Genomic DNA, 14,651 nt, shown 5'->3' with positions numbered 1-14,651 from the left:
TGTGTGTGTGTGTGTGTGTGTGAGAGAGAGAGAGAGATGCGCATTTCCCCTTTAAGTATGAACAGTGGGGTCAGAAGTACACTGCCTTGTTAATTAGATCAGCAAGCTGAGACTGGACTGCAGCTGCTGCTGCCTGGAAGCTCCCTCTGTCATGTGTCCCCCCTGCTCTATGAAAGTGGGGAAAGCAGGGGGCAGAGGGACACCTTGACATTAGCTCCCCTCTTCCTCCCCCACACACAGCAAGCAGGAGTCTTGGGGAGCAGCTCGAAGGCAGAAGGCAGGAGCAGCACATGGCAGCGGGGGGAGGGACAGCTGCAACTGATAGCCTGCTAGGCAGCTGCTGCACAGGGAACTTAGGAGTGTGGGGAGCTGATAGGGGGGCTGCAGGTCCACGCCGGTTCCAAGACCCCACCAGCTAGCTCCACTGGGCTGCTCTTTCTGCAAGCAGTGGACAAAGCAGGCAGCAGCCAAACGACTTTAGAATGGAGCATTGCACCACTTTAAATGAGCGTGTTCCCTAATTGATCAACAACGAAACAGTGTTTACTGGGATGACTTTAAGTGAGGAGTTACTGTACTTGTACATCCTTTCCCACCAGGACTAAAAATCAGAGGGATTTCTGCCTCGAAGTTCACCTCATGAAAGAAATGATGCGTCCTGTGTCAGAACAGGATCTAAGGACCAGGTCTAGGTTTCTTATACGCAAGCTCTAGCAGGGTGTCTCTCACTGCGGATGGTTCAGACTATGCAGTATCTTTCATGGCCTTACTGGGCTTGGGCTGCTCTGATTGATTCTAGACCTCCATCATGGTCATGCTCTAGGATAGGGGTCTCAAACTCAAATAACCACAAGGACCACATGAGGGCTAGTACATTGGCCCGAGGGCTGCATTATTGGCACCTCCCCCCCGCCACCCTCAGCCCCGCCCCCACTCCACCCCTTCTATGAGGCCCTGTCCTGCCCCGCCTCTTCCCACCCCTTCCCTGCCCCCATTCCAACCCCTACCCTGAAATCCCCACCCACCTCCGCCCCCTCTCTGCCCCCAGGGGGTGCAGGAGGGGTGTGGGGTGTGGCAGGGGCTCAGGGCAGGGAGTTGGGGTGTGGAGTGCAGGAGGGATGAGGGGAGCGGCAGGGGGCTCAGGACAGTGGGTTGGGGTGCAGGAGGGGCTCGGGGGGCAGGGTCTGGCCTGGCGTGCACTGGGGGCAGGGCAGGCTCCTTGCCTGCCTGTCCGCTCTGCCCCTGTGCTGCTCTGGGAAGTGTCTGGAACGTAGGGGAGCAAAGGCACAGTGGCATGTGTTGCTGTTGCTTCAGGCACCTCCCCCAGCAGCTCCCATTGGCCGGGAACAGGGAACCGCATGTTCTTTCCGCTTCTCGGAGCACCGGGCCAGAGCCGCCCCAGGTAAACGCTGGGGAAGGGGGCGGGGGGCTGTGAGGAGCTTGTGGGCCGCAGAAAATAACTTCGCAGGTTGCATGCAGCCTGCAGGCCACGTGTTTGTGACCCCTGCTCTAGGAGAAAGTTGTCTCCTCCTCCCCCTGTGCAGGAAACCTCTACCCAAGATCCTACTGCCATCTCTCCACTCACTGTGTTGGACCCCATGGACTCCCTTTGAACCTATGGGTACAACCTCACACTTGCTTATTGTCTATGCAGGCAGCATTGCTGGTGGTCACTTCCCCAAGGAGGGTTTTAAAACTTCAAGAGTTCCTGCGTGTCCACAATATTCCATAAAGACAAGGTTTCCCTTAGACTGTACCCTAACTTTATGCTTAAAGTAGTGTCATCTTTCCAGCTGAACCAAACTATTCATCTTCTTTTTCCCTAAACTGTTCATCGAACTTTTTCCCCAAAACTGCATTTTTCCAAAGCTGACAAGTCTTCCTACTTTGGACATTCTTAGAGCTTTGGCATTTTGCCTGGACCAAACCAGGTCCTTCAGAACCTCTCCTAGGCTTTTCGTAGCTTACACTGAGAGTGTTAAGGGTCAATCAGTGTCACCTCAGCGAATCTCAGATTAGATTTCTGACTGCATTAATCCTCTTTCTAATGTCTCTCCTCCACTGAGAATAACAGCTCACTCCACCAAGGCTCAATCCACTTCATCAGCCTTTGAACAATGTCTCAATAGCAGATACACCTCTACCTCGATATAATGCTGTCCTCTGGAGCCAAAAAATCTTACAGTGTTATAGATGAAACTGCATTACGTTGAACTTGCTTTTATCTGCCAGAGTGTGCAGTCCCCCCTTGCCCCTCGGAGCGCAGCTTTACTGCGTTATATCCGAATTCGTATTATATTGGGTCGTGTTATATCGGGGTAGAGGTGTACCTACAAAGCAGCAAAATGGTCATCTATACATACCTTTTCCGGACATTACATCATCACTCAAGCCTCTCATGATGATGCCAGCTTTGGCAAGCCTGTGTTACAATCTTTGTTCATGTGATCTGAAGTCAGTCCACCTGTACAGGAACTTCAGATGAATCACCTGCAGTGGAATGTATATGTACACAATCACTGAAAGGAGAAAAAATGGTTAGCTACCTGTACAGTAACTGGTGTAGTTCTTGGAGTAGTGTCACTGTGGGTGCTTCACTGTCGGTATGTGTGCATGCACACGCGGCTCCCTGCCTGCCACGAGACTAGCCAGTGTGTGTGGGCATTTCTCTTTCAGTTCTTTCTCAACCACCCTATGCTAGAGACGGAGCTGAGAGCTGTCTGTTCACGGATCGTTAACTCCTGATAATTTTGCAAATTTCTTTGCTGCTTTGAAGCCCCTTTCTTTTCTATTTGTTTGTTTTTGTTTGTTCTATTTGTTAGTTGCTCATGCCAAAAAAAAAAAAAGAGATAGAAAATAAAACAACAATAAGATCTCGCCTCCCACCAACCCAGGTGGGGGAGACCCCCTGGACAAGGATATGCCTGGCTAGCTGCAAAGATTCCATTCCAGTAAGGGACGGACACTTGCAGTGTATTCACTGCCTCAGGGAGAAGCACAATCCACAGAAGTGTGGTTGGTGACAGCAGCTAAAACCCAGGTCCAGGAAGGTACAGAGAGTTAAGGCTAAAACTCCTGCTCATGGAGTCAGCCCTTCAGCCTCCAGAATCTCAAAGTGAGACATCACCACAACCTTCTATGTCAAGGGCAGATGATTTTAAGGAATCGAGCCACTCGCTAAAGACCAGTAAGAAGATGTCTGTGAGTCCCTGTAGCAAGCCCAGTTCAAGCCAGAAACATTCTCCAGCTATATCAGTATCTTCAGCAATGGCATCGAAGCTGCCTAGAGTCAGTACTCAGGGCACACACAGTACCAAGCTGACAAAGGCCCAGTAGGCATGGGCAAAGAGATACCGATACCATGAGGGTGTGACAAACATAGACAGTCTGCCCCGGGGAAGTTTACATCAATTCAATCACCAGTACTGACGCCAACCCCGGTGCACATGATGCCGACGGACCATACAACCAGGTCCACGTCTCCAACTCCCTCTGTGCAAGCTCGTCGGCACTGGCTGCCTTCAGCACTGATGCCGGTACTGTCAGCACCTGTGGACTACAGGTGTGCATCAGACCTCTTGATATCCGATGTACCAGACTTGCCCCTTCTCAGTATCAGAGCCTCGTTACCAAGCTTGCCAGGATCAGTGGACACATTGGCATCTGCATCTCCACGCCACGTGCTACCTCTTTCCCATTTGGAGTCAGAGAGTGAGCCAGAGGAGCTGGGTTCTCACTCATTGTCACCATTCAGACCCCAGTCCCACCAGCGGTACCAGAGGTACCCCCCTGGCCCTCAACTTCCTTGGTATGGGCAACCATGGTTCCAGCCACCAGCTCCCTACCCACAGTAACCAAACTGGGACCCCTGGTAGGCCCAGAGACAACAAGCCTTACAGGCACCTAGCATGATTTACCAGCAGGCACAGAGATGTCCCTTTTCAGTGACAATGTCAAGGACACCTGACCCTCCAGAATTCTTGGAGGAAGAATGGGAAATGGAGATGGAAAAGCAAGACACTCCTCGAATCCACCTCTCATCATCCTCACCTAACGAGGTGGTGATGCCTCCCCTGCCATCTCTGACAGATGACTTTGTCATTCCAGGACCTAACTCAGAGTGGCTGAGGCCCTACAAGTGCAACTACATGAGGTATATGAACCTCATCAAGCTGGTGGACATATTTCATTCTTCCACCTCTGCCAGGGTAGCCCTCTCAGTTAATAACGTGCTCTTAGACCCTGCTAGGAGCGATTCACCCATCCACCTCCAAATTCCGTCATAGTGGACATGGACAGTTCAAGCGGTCACCAATACCAATTTAAATCTACCCTATATGACCAAGACTGGATGTGCTTGGACCTGTTCGGCAGAAGAGCCACTCTCCAGATTCAGGGAGCAAACTATCAGGCTTTACTAGCCAAATATGATTATCAGAACTAAACAAAATTAAAGTCCTTCATTGAGCAGCAGCTGGATACAGACAAAGACCGATGCATGGCTATCATTAACGAAGGCCAGTTAGTGGCAAAAACATCTCTGCAGTGCGCATTGGACACGGTCGACATAGCGGTGCACTCAATATCCCCCGTGATGGCTATGAGGAGAGCCTCATGGCTCCATTTGTCCAGCTTCCCTAAGGCTGTCCAGACAATAGTAGAGAACCTCCCCTTCAAGGGAACAAAACTATTCGCCGAGAAGACAGATGCACCCCTCCACATGGTAAAGCCAGGGATCAGCAACCTTTGGCATGTGGTCCGTCAGAGTAAGCTCCTGGTGGGCCGGGCTGGTTTGTTTACCTGCTGTGTCTGCAGGTTCGGATCATCGCAGCTCCCACTGGCCTTGGTTCACCGTCCCAGGCCAATGGGGGCTGCGGGAGTGGTGGCCAGCACATCCCTTGGTCCGCACCGCTTCCTGCAGCCCCCATTGGCCTGGGATAGTGAACCATGGCCAGTGGGAGCTGTGATTGGCCGAAACTGCTGATGAGGCAGGTAAACAAACCAGCCTGGCCCGCCAGGGATTTGCCCTGATGGGCTGCGTGCCAAAGGTTGCCAATCGCTGTGGTAAAGGATTCTCGAGTGACTCTGAGATTCTTGGGGATATACAGGCCGGCTTACAAAAGAAAAAATAGTCCTCAACCACAGGTCAAGCTGAGATCATTGCAGTACGTGCCTCAATATTCATTGCGGAGATTGTACAAGCCACAGAGAAAGAAATCGAAATTCTGTAAGCGCAAACAATCAGGGCCATAACCGCCCTTGTCTCAGCCCTCAACTTCAAAGCGACACTTTTGACGGGTTGGTCAAGGTGCCAATAGAACATTCTCCTTACAATCTCACATTGGGAAACCCCACTTCTCCTTTTGGAGACCGCCTTTCCCCTATCCTCAGTACCTGGGAATGGATAACCAACAATTGAGTGCTGGAAATTTTCCAGGGTAGATATGCCCTCCACTTCTCCTCACTTCCCCCTTCCAAACATCCTTCTCCATCCTTCTTCAGGGACCCTTCACATGAGAGTCTAAAACACCAAGAGGTGAATCATCTCCTCAACATAGGAGCTATAGAGCTGGTACCCACACATCTCAAGAGAAAAGGGTTCTACTCTCGTTACTTCCTGATACCAAAGAAAAGGGAGGTTGGAGACCTACACTGGACCTCAAAGTGCTCAATAGGTCTATCAAGGTGCAAAAATTCAAGATGGTTACGCTGTCAACAGTTATCCCAGCACTAGAAAAAGGGGACTGGTTCTTGGCCCTCAATCTTCAAGATGCATATTTTCACCTCTCTATCATACCAAAACACAGGAGTTACCTTGGGGTCATGCAAGGCCAGGACCATCACCAGTACAGACAGGGGTGGCTCCAGGCCCCAGCACGCCAAGGCGGCAAGCCGCGGGGGGTGCTCTGCCAGTGCCACGAGGGCAGCAGGCGGGCTGCCTTTGGCGGCACGCTTGTGGGAGGTCCGCCGAAGCCGTGGGACCAGCGGACCCTCCGCAGGAGCCGCCCCTGAGTACAGAGTACTCCCTTTCAGCCTTGCATTGGTCCCCAGGGTGTTATCCAAGGTGCTTTCAGTAGTGGCGGCCCATCTACATTCTCCGGGTATCATGATTTTTCCCTACCTGGACAACTTCGTTCTCAGGACATGGTCCTTTGTAGAGGCCCAGTGAGTCATTCAGACCACACAAGACTTATTTCTGAGACTGGGCCTACAAATCAATGAACAAAAATCGTCCTTAACATCGGTTCAAAACTAGTTTTTATAGGCGCCAACCTTGACTCCATTCAGGTGAGGGCGCTCCTACCACATCTCAGATTTCTCCGTCTCTCCTCTTTGATAGAGGCAATACAATCCAGTCCTCAAATCTTGGCCAGATAGTTGCTGGAGCACATGGACACAGGCACATCAATCATTGCTCATGCCAGACTGTGCATGAGAGGGCCTCCAACCGTGGTTGGTATACAGACCAAACAAAGACAATATAAACAATCTCCTGTCAGTGCCCATCGTAGTCAAGCAATCCTTGATCTGGTGGAAGGACCCAATGAATGTTTGCATGGGGATCCCATTCGCTCAGTTTTCCCCGTCCCTTCTTCTGACCACCAATGCATCCCTCATAGGCTGAGGAGCGCATCTCAGTGGTCACACTGTTCAGGGCAAATGCTTCCTGTCAGAGATATGTCTCCACATCAACCTGCTGGAGCTCAGAGCTGTTCGAAATGCAAGTGCTCGTTTCCTCACACTGATGAAGGACATGTACATGAAGGTCATGACAGACAACATGGCCTGTATGTACAACATAAACCATCAAGGAGGCACCAGATCTCATTCTTTGTGCACGGTAGCTCTGAAGCTGTGGAATTGGTGCATCTCTCACAACATCCTAATATCAGCGGCCTATCTACCAGGAATACACAACACAATGGCTGACAGCCTCAACTGCAAGTTCCCGCTCGACCACGAATGGGAAGTAGAGCCAACCATTTTACATTTTATATTCCAGCAATGGGGGTTACCAGAGTGTAGACGGGCCTGACTCACCCCTGCGGTGCCTCCTGCTGGTGACTTCTGGGAATTAGCTCAATTTCCAGCCCGGAGCGACCTCTGCAGGCCAGTGATCCGCCTGTCCTCTGGCCCCAATTCCCTCCCTGGACCCCGTGCCTCTTTCAACTGGGTCTCCCCCTCCCAGGGGAACCCCCACCCCACTATCTGCATTTTGCCTCAGTATTGGCTACTGCCCAGTCTCCATCTAGCCCCTGTTCACTGGGGCAGACTGCAGTATCAGCCACTCATCATAGGCAAAGGGGTTTGGACCTGCTGCCTTTGCCTACCCCTGGGTTGCCCCCTGCAGCCCCCAGTACTTCTTGACCTAATGCTAGGCCGCAGCCTGGGGCTTTCCAGGCAGGAGCTCCCCAGCTCTGCTTCCTTTCCCCAGCCCTGCTCCACTTGAGGTACCTTGTCTAGCTCCCTGCAGCCAGGCCCTTCTCCCTCTACAGCCAGAAAGAGACTGACTAGGCTCCTGACTCACTGCCTCTTATAGGGGCTAGCTGGGCCTGATTGGGACCTGGCCACAGCTGGGCCTGCTTTCTCCCAATCAGCCCAGGCTTCTTGCCCCAGCTACAGCCCTCTCCTGGACTGTTTTAAGCCCCGAAGGGCAGGAGCAGGTAGCCACCCCGCTACGCAGAGATAGATTTGTTCGCTACCTACCAGAACAAGAAATGTCCACCTTACTGCTCTAGAGCAGGGATCTGACAACACTCCAAGGGAGATGCTCTCCTCATCCCTTGAAACAAGTGCCTTCTTTAGGCCTTTCCTCCATTCCCTCTATTGCTAAAGGTGCTCTTGAAGATAAAAAAGAAAAAGCAAACATTCTAATTGCCCCCACCTGGCCCAGACAGACATGATACCCTTCCCATCCCAGCTGGGGTTGTGTCCACTAGTGACCCTACTGATCACTCCCTACCTTCTGTCACAGAATGAGTGTTGCACCCTTCATCCCAATCCATGGGTCCTACATCTGAAAGGGTGGCTCCTTCATGGTTCCAGCACATAGAGACATCCTGCTCAAGGAGGCACAGGAGGTACTAATGCACAGTCAGAAGGGTGCTACTTGTTGCACCTACCTGCAGAAATGGAAGGAATTCTGGATATGGGGCCAATCCAAAGATGTCATCCCTAATTCAGCCACGTTGCTGGACTCTCTGTTATCCTTAAAGAAATCGGGTCTCTCTACTAGGTCACTGAAGGTTCACTTGGCAGCAATTGCAGCCTTCCACCAGCAGGTAGAAGGCTACTCAATCTTCTCTCACCCAATTAAGAAGAGGTTTCTAAAAGATATAGCAAACCTCTTCCCACAATCTAGGATCCCTACTCTGCAGTGGGACCTCAGCCTAGTGCTAAAGGGATTGACTAGACCACCATTCAAACCCATGGCTGCTTGTTCATTAACTCACCTTTCCGTGAAGATGGTGTTCCTCATTGCCATCACTTCTGCCAGACGGGTAGGGGAGATAGCAGCTTTGATGGCACATCCCGTTTACAATGTTCTTCCTGGACAAGTTCACACTCAGACCACATCCAAAGTTCACTCCCAAAGTAACTTCTACATTTCATGTGAATCAACTCATTCATCTCCCAACATTCTATCCAGAAACCTCATATGGACAGTAGAGAGGCAATTCTGCATACACTCAATGTGACAGAGCTTTGGTCTTCTACTTACACAGGATAAAGGTCTTCCGAAAATCTGTCAGGCTCTTCCTATCAGTTGCAGATAGATCAGAGCGTGTGGCAATCTCAGCTCAGAGACTATCCAAGAGAGTCTCTGGCTGTATTAAACTCTGCTACCAATTAAAGGGGGTAACACCCTCATCTTCAGTATGACGCATTCCACAAGGGCAGTCTCCTCATCAATCGCCTTCTCTAAAGGTATCCCCATATCAGAGATATGCAGAGCAGCTACATCAGCCTCTAGCTACATCAGCCTCTGCACATACCTTCACAGAACACTATGCCATTCTGAGTGATTCGGCTTCATGTGCCCAATTCAGGGCCTCTGTACTGTCATTTGTATCAGACTCCGAAGTCCCAGTTACCAAGAGTGGGTAGTGCTTGGGAGTCACCTACAGTGGAGCATCCATAGGTACACATATCTCAAAGAACCATCATTACTGCACAAGGTGAGTAGGGTGACTAGATGCAAGTGTGAAAAATTGATACGGGGTGGGGGATAATAGGAGGCTATATAAGAAAAAGACCCAAAAATCAGGACTATCCCATAAAATTGGGACATCTGGTCACCCTAAAGATGAGTAACTTCCTCTTCTTTGCCACATGTTGTGCAGATATATGTTCCATGACTCTCCCACCTTCCTTTCTACTTCAGACATAGGTGCCAGAACTAGGTGAGCTGGGGGTGCTACTGCACCCCCTGGCTTGAAGTGGTTTCCATTATATACAGGGTTTACAGTTTGGTTCAATGGCTCTCAGCAGCCCCACTGTAAAAATTGTTCTGGTACCCCTGACTTTAGACATTACATACAGCATTGTGAAGGAACGGAGAGGGAGCTGGTGTCATCTGGGAACCTGAGCAGCACGGGGGCACATGCACCACATAGTGCTACTGCTGGCAAAAGTCTCCAGCGTGTGTGCATTGGGACATGTACATCTGCAGTGGAATGTATATGTGCATAACACATCTTAAAGAATTACAAGTACTACATAGGTAAGTAGCCGCTTTTTCACAGGAAGGTGGGTGATAAACTGTCTCTATACTAGCTTGTTGCACTCTGACTGTCCCTGTGCACCCTGGTGATGCACAATAACAGTTAATTAATTTGCTTTGATTTAGTCCTTTTTCAAAAAGAACTAGCTTTAATGCGCATCAGCAAGGTCCACACAGAAAGTGAGCGTGTGGCAGGCTAGCATGGGGTAGATTCACACACCAGTTTGCCATAAACTAAATGTTCTTGTAGACTGGGCCCTACATCAACGCTATTGCTTTTATCAACCAAACTTTAATCTCATGAAAAAAAAGAGATCGTTAATTTGATGCTATCTCTTTTCCATAAACCTGTGTTGATTGGCATTAACTTTATTACCCTCCTTTAGTTCTTTATTAATCAAGTTTCCTATCAGCCATTCTGTTATTTTGCCTGAGACTGATGGCAGACTGACAGGCCTATAATTACTCAGGTAAATTACCCATTTTTAAATATTGGCACAAGAGTAGCTTTTTTTCCAGTCCTCTGAAACTTCCCCAGTGTGCCAAGAAGCTCCTCAGCAAGCTCTTTTAAAACTCTTGAATGCACGTTATCCACCTCTGCTGAATTAAAAATGTCTAACTATAATAACTTGCTGATGTTTGACATCCTCCTTAGTTATGTTGGAACTGGAAGTATTTCATCATCATCACCATCACCACCACCATCCTATATGACTAAATCATCTGGCATTTTCCTAGATATAGAAAGAAGTATTTATTGAACAGTTCTGCCTTTTCTGCTTTATTAGTGATAGTTCTACCATTTCTGTCTAGTAATGGACTAATCCCATTGTGTGAGAGAAGACATGTCTACCTCCTTGAGAGCTCTAGGCAAGTGTATAGGCAGGAGAGAATGTGCTCAGAATGGTCTTTGTATGCTAACTGCTCAGACTTTGCCTTCTCTTTGACTGCAGGACAACAAAGTTAATGGTGTTACCTGCTGTACTCGGATGCTAGGATGCACGTACTTACATCCTTGGATCCTGCCCAAGCCTCATGTCTACTCCATTCCCCTGACTGTGGAGGATGAGATGCTCCTATTGGGGAACAAAGCCCTCTGGGAACACCTCTCTTATACAGAGGCAGTCACGGCTGTACGCCACCTGCATGACCCACTAGCTGCTGCAAAGAAGGTCTGCACTTTAGCCCAAAGCTATGGCTGCCAAGACAATGTGGGAGCAATGGTGGTGTGTTTGAACATTGGTGAGGACAGCTGCACATGTGAGGTGCACGGCCTCCCTTTGCCGGGCCCTGGGGGGGGTATTTCCACTGCCAAACCAGCAACACCTTCCTCCAGTAGTGGAACTGCCTCCGAGTTCAGCAGTGAGCTGTCAGCCTCAGAAGTCAGCAGTGAGGTGGGATCCACGGCGTCAGATGAGCACAGTGGAGCTGGTCTGGATGCCGGGTTGGTGCCTCAACCCGAGCGACGCTGCAGCCTCCATCCCGTGCCCTCCTCCAGTATCTTTCAGCGCCAACCTTCCTGTGCCACATTCTCGAGTAATCAGTCTGACAATGGGCTGGACAGTGATGATGAGCAGCCTGTGGAGGGTGTGATGACCAATGGCAGCAAAGTGGAGGTGGAAGTGGACATCCACTGCTGTCAAGGAAAAAGCCTGGAGCCTGTGCCTCCTGGTGCTGAGGAGGGATCTCCTGCTGCAAGCTCAGAAGATGACTCTGGGGGGCTCTTCTTCAGGATTTGGAGACAGAACAGCATGACTAGCAACATCCTCCTGGCAGGAACCAAGGAGAGGTGCGAGTTGCAGAAGTCTCCTTCTACATGCTGTCTCTATGGGAAGAAGCTTTCCAATGGCTCCATAGTGCCTCTGGAGGAGAGCCTCAACCTTATTGAGGTAGCCACAGAGGTGCCGAAGAAGAAAACAGGTTATTTTGCTGCTCCTGCCCAGCTGGAGCCAGAGGATCGATTTGTTGTGCCCCCTGACCTGGAGGAGGAAGTGAAGGAGCAAATTAAGCAGCACCACGAGAGTGGTGCAGAGCAGCAGCTCAGTGAGAAGGCTGCAATGGCTCCTCCAGATGAGTTTGACACCGCTTTGTAACCCCACCGGGCCGCTCCATAGTGTAGGGGAGTTGGCATCTGCAAGGAAAGGAACAGACATCAGCTCCCTCCTTATTGGAGTGGAGGACAAGCCTGGAGCTTTATACTCAGGGCTGCCAGCTTCTTGACGCAGCATCCCTGCTGTTCTGTGAGCCCAGGGTACTCGGGCTAGCAACCAAGCTCCGTGCTGGGGATTGTCTGGCATTTGAGAAGGCAGACTTCCCTATGTGTGGTCCAACCATCTGCCATTAACCCTTGCCCTCCTGAGTTGCCAGGCAGTGGGCTGGTTTCTGTGTGGGAGCTGAGGAGGCAGCTATGGTTATGCACAGCATCCAGAGTTCTGTGAAGTGTTTTATTCAGCCATCATGATGGGACTGGTCACTTGGCTTTACTATTCAGAGAATACAGCCTGTCACAATGAAGCTTACTAGAGACACAGAACCAGTCAGAGAACTGATTCTTATATGCATCGCAAGCACTTTCATTGACTGCACTCGAGCCATTTTGCTCCCCATCTGCCCAGCACTTTACTATTTAGGGAGAGGGGGCTTCAGTAACCTCACAACGGGTATTATGGGGGGATTCCTCCACATGGGAATTGGTGCCCTACTGATAGGTTCATCCAGGGGCACTGGGGGAGCTGAGGTAGTTTTGTCACTACTTGTTATGAGGTTATTCAGGGGCTTCCTTCCAACCTGAAGGATACAACTGGGGCATGAGGGTTGGGGGCCCCCAATGACAGATATAACCATGGGCATGGAGAAGTTCCAGGAGAGGTTTGGCTGTCTCCATAACAAATAAGATAATGGGGTGGGGTGGGGCTAGTGTGTACAACCATACGGGATAAGGGGTTGGCCACCCGCCTGGTGTGCACTTCAAGGCAGAGCCTTCCATATCCACATGGGATGAAGCCAGAATCCCCTGCAAAGCACAGAGTCTGTGCTGTGTGTGGTGCCCTTAGCTGGCAGAAGCTAAGAAGTGTGAGTGGGGAGTCTTCATCTTGTTCATCAGGGTGTTTGGTTTATAGCAGTAAAGGCTAGTGAGCTGCCAGAGTGCCCTGCATATGCTGAGAAGGTCTCTGATGGTCCATTTCACATGCAGTCCCTCTAACACACACTGCAAAATGTGAAGCCCCTACACTGAAGCAGCAAAAGCATCCTTGCCTGTCTCAGCGGAATCAGAGTCCAGGGCTGCCTGTGCTCCAGCTGCAAGTGCCCAGACCAGGAAATGAACAAGATGAAACAATGTGGTTTCTGCTTAGTTTTAAATTCAAAATGGAATTTTTCCCAAATAAAAACATTTTTATCAGCACACTTGAGGAAAAAGGACTTTAGAACAACTCTGGAGAGTAGCAGTGAGCTGCCCAGCGCCCAGTTGGCAAATGTGTTCCAGTTTCTACCTTCAGGACCTGGATGGGCCAGTATGCAGTGTGGTGCCCTGATAGCATTTTTCTGGCTGCTTTTCCAGGATTTAAGCATTCATCTTTACAAAAGGGTTGCAAAGACAACCTTCCATCTGTGATCCAGGCAAGTCATCTTCCTGAGTCTGCAGTCTGGGAGCTGGGAACAATAGCTCCGAGGTGAGAGCTGCCTCTGTAATCTCAGGGTATTGTCTACATTACAATTAAACATCTGCAGCTGGCCTGCGTGGGCTCCAGAACTATTTATTTGCAGTGTAGACGTTCAGGCTGGGAGACCCCACAAGGAGGGAGGGTCCCAGACCTGGTCTACTGCCCGAACACAAACATCTACACTGCAATTAAACAGCCCCAAGCCCTGTAAGCTTGAGTCAGCCCTATACGGGCCAGCCCAAGGTGTTTAATTCCAGTGTAGACATACCCTTCATGGTATGACAACACTGATAGCCTCGTTATGACATTATATGGGACTAGTGCCCTTTCTTGTTGTTTTTACTTTTTTCTTATGTCTAGGAAGAAAGTCTGAAAGGTTTTTCCAAAAGAGTTCTGGGCTTTTGGGGTGAGTTTTATTTTGTTTGGTGTGTTTATTTTTTGCTTATCTTTTATATCAGAAATTCAGGTCTTGTCTGACCTGGTATACTCAATGTACAACTAGAGAACTAGTGAGATTCTGACATCATAGATCCTGTGAGAAATCTTGATAGCGGGGAAGTGGTTATTATTCAGAATGTAAAACTCCTTGGCGTTGTCTTCACTAGGGAAAAAAAAGTATCTGCAGTGCTGCTAGTGCAGACACCCTATGCCGATGAAAGAGAGCTCTCCTGTCAGCATAATAAATCCACCTCTGCATGTCGCCAACATCATGCTGTCCACACTGGTGCTTAGTTCGGACTAACTTACATCATAGCTCAGGGGAGTGGCGTTTTCACACCCCATAGCGACATAAGTTATACTGACATAAGTGCTAGTGTGTACAAGCCCTAGGATTTCACCGTGGTTTAATTACCATGTTAGCTAATGTCATAGAAAACTGCCTCTTTCCCATAGGGTGGTCTGACCCTTTGAGTTTTGTTAACACCTATTTTAACTTAGAAGTTGGGAGAAAACCTTTTTGTTAAAGATTCAAAATCTCTGCTAGTTCTGTCAATCTAGAGAGAATTAAGGGATAAGAGCGCTCCCACTCTGTCTCTGAGTTATCCAAGGAGTCCACAGTGAAAACAGGAAGAACAAAAAAATTCTTTAAAAAAACAAAACAAAAAAACCTTTCAGGTTCTCTTCCTAAAAAGAAGCAAAAATTGCAGGTCCCTTTAATTCTTGCACTACCGATAAAACTTATGAGCCAGCCCAATAGTCTCAGAAGCACTACAGAAGAGCTGGCTCTTGGACTAATGCACTGACATGAAAATGTGCCCCTCTTC

The 14,651-nt window shown here is 49.5% G+C and overlaps 2 protein-coding genes across 5 annotated transcripts in view; one reads left to right on the top strand and one right to left on the bottom strand.

Moving 5' to 3' along the window:
- PHLPP2 (PH domain and leucine rich repeat protein phosphatase 2) overlaps positions 1-13,934 on the top strand; it is a 147,197-nt gene extending 133,263 nt beyond the window's left edge. For all 4 annotated transcript variants that reach the window (XM_050922905.1, XM_050922906.1, XM_050922903.1 and 1 more), the window contains one exon: positions 10,678-13,934. In XM_050922905.1, the coding sequence (XP_050778862.1) occupies positions 10,678-11,817 (1,140 nt within the window). In that variant the 3' untranslated portion in view covers positions 11,818-13,934. The remainder of the gene's footprint in view (positions 1-10,677) is intronic.
- The window catches only part of IST1 (IST1 factor associated with ESCRT-III), a 578,781-nt gene that overhangs the window by 320,677 nt on the left and 243,453 nt on the right, over positions 1-14,651 (bottom strand). The gene's annotated exons all lie outside the window — the stretch shown is intronic.

The sequence above is a fragment of the Gopherus flavomarginatus genome, chromosome 14 (assembly GCF_025201925.1).
Source record: "Gopherus flavomarginatus isolate rGopFla2 chromosome 14, rGopFla2.mat.asm, whole genome shotgun sequence".
In the NCBI taxonomy this organism is placed as follows: Eukaryota; Metazoa; Chordata; order Testudines; family Testudinidae; genus Gopherus; species Gopherus flavomarginatus.
Note: the sequence above shows the minus strand (reverse complement) of the source record. Positions and strands in the feature narration are given on the sequence as shown.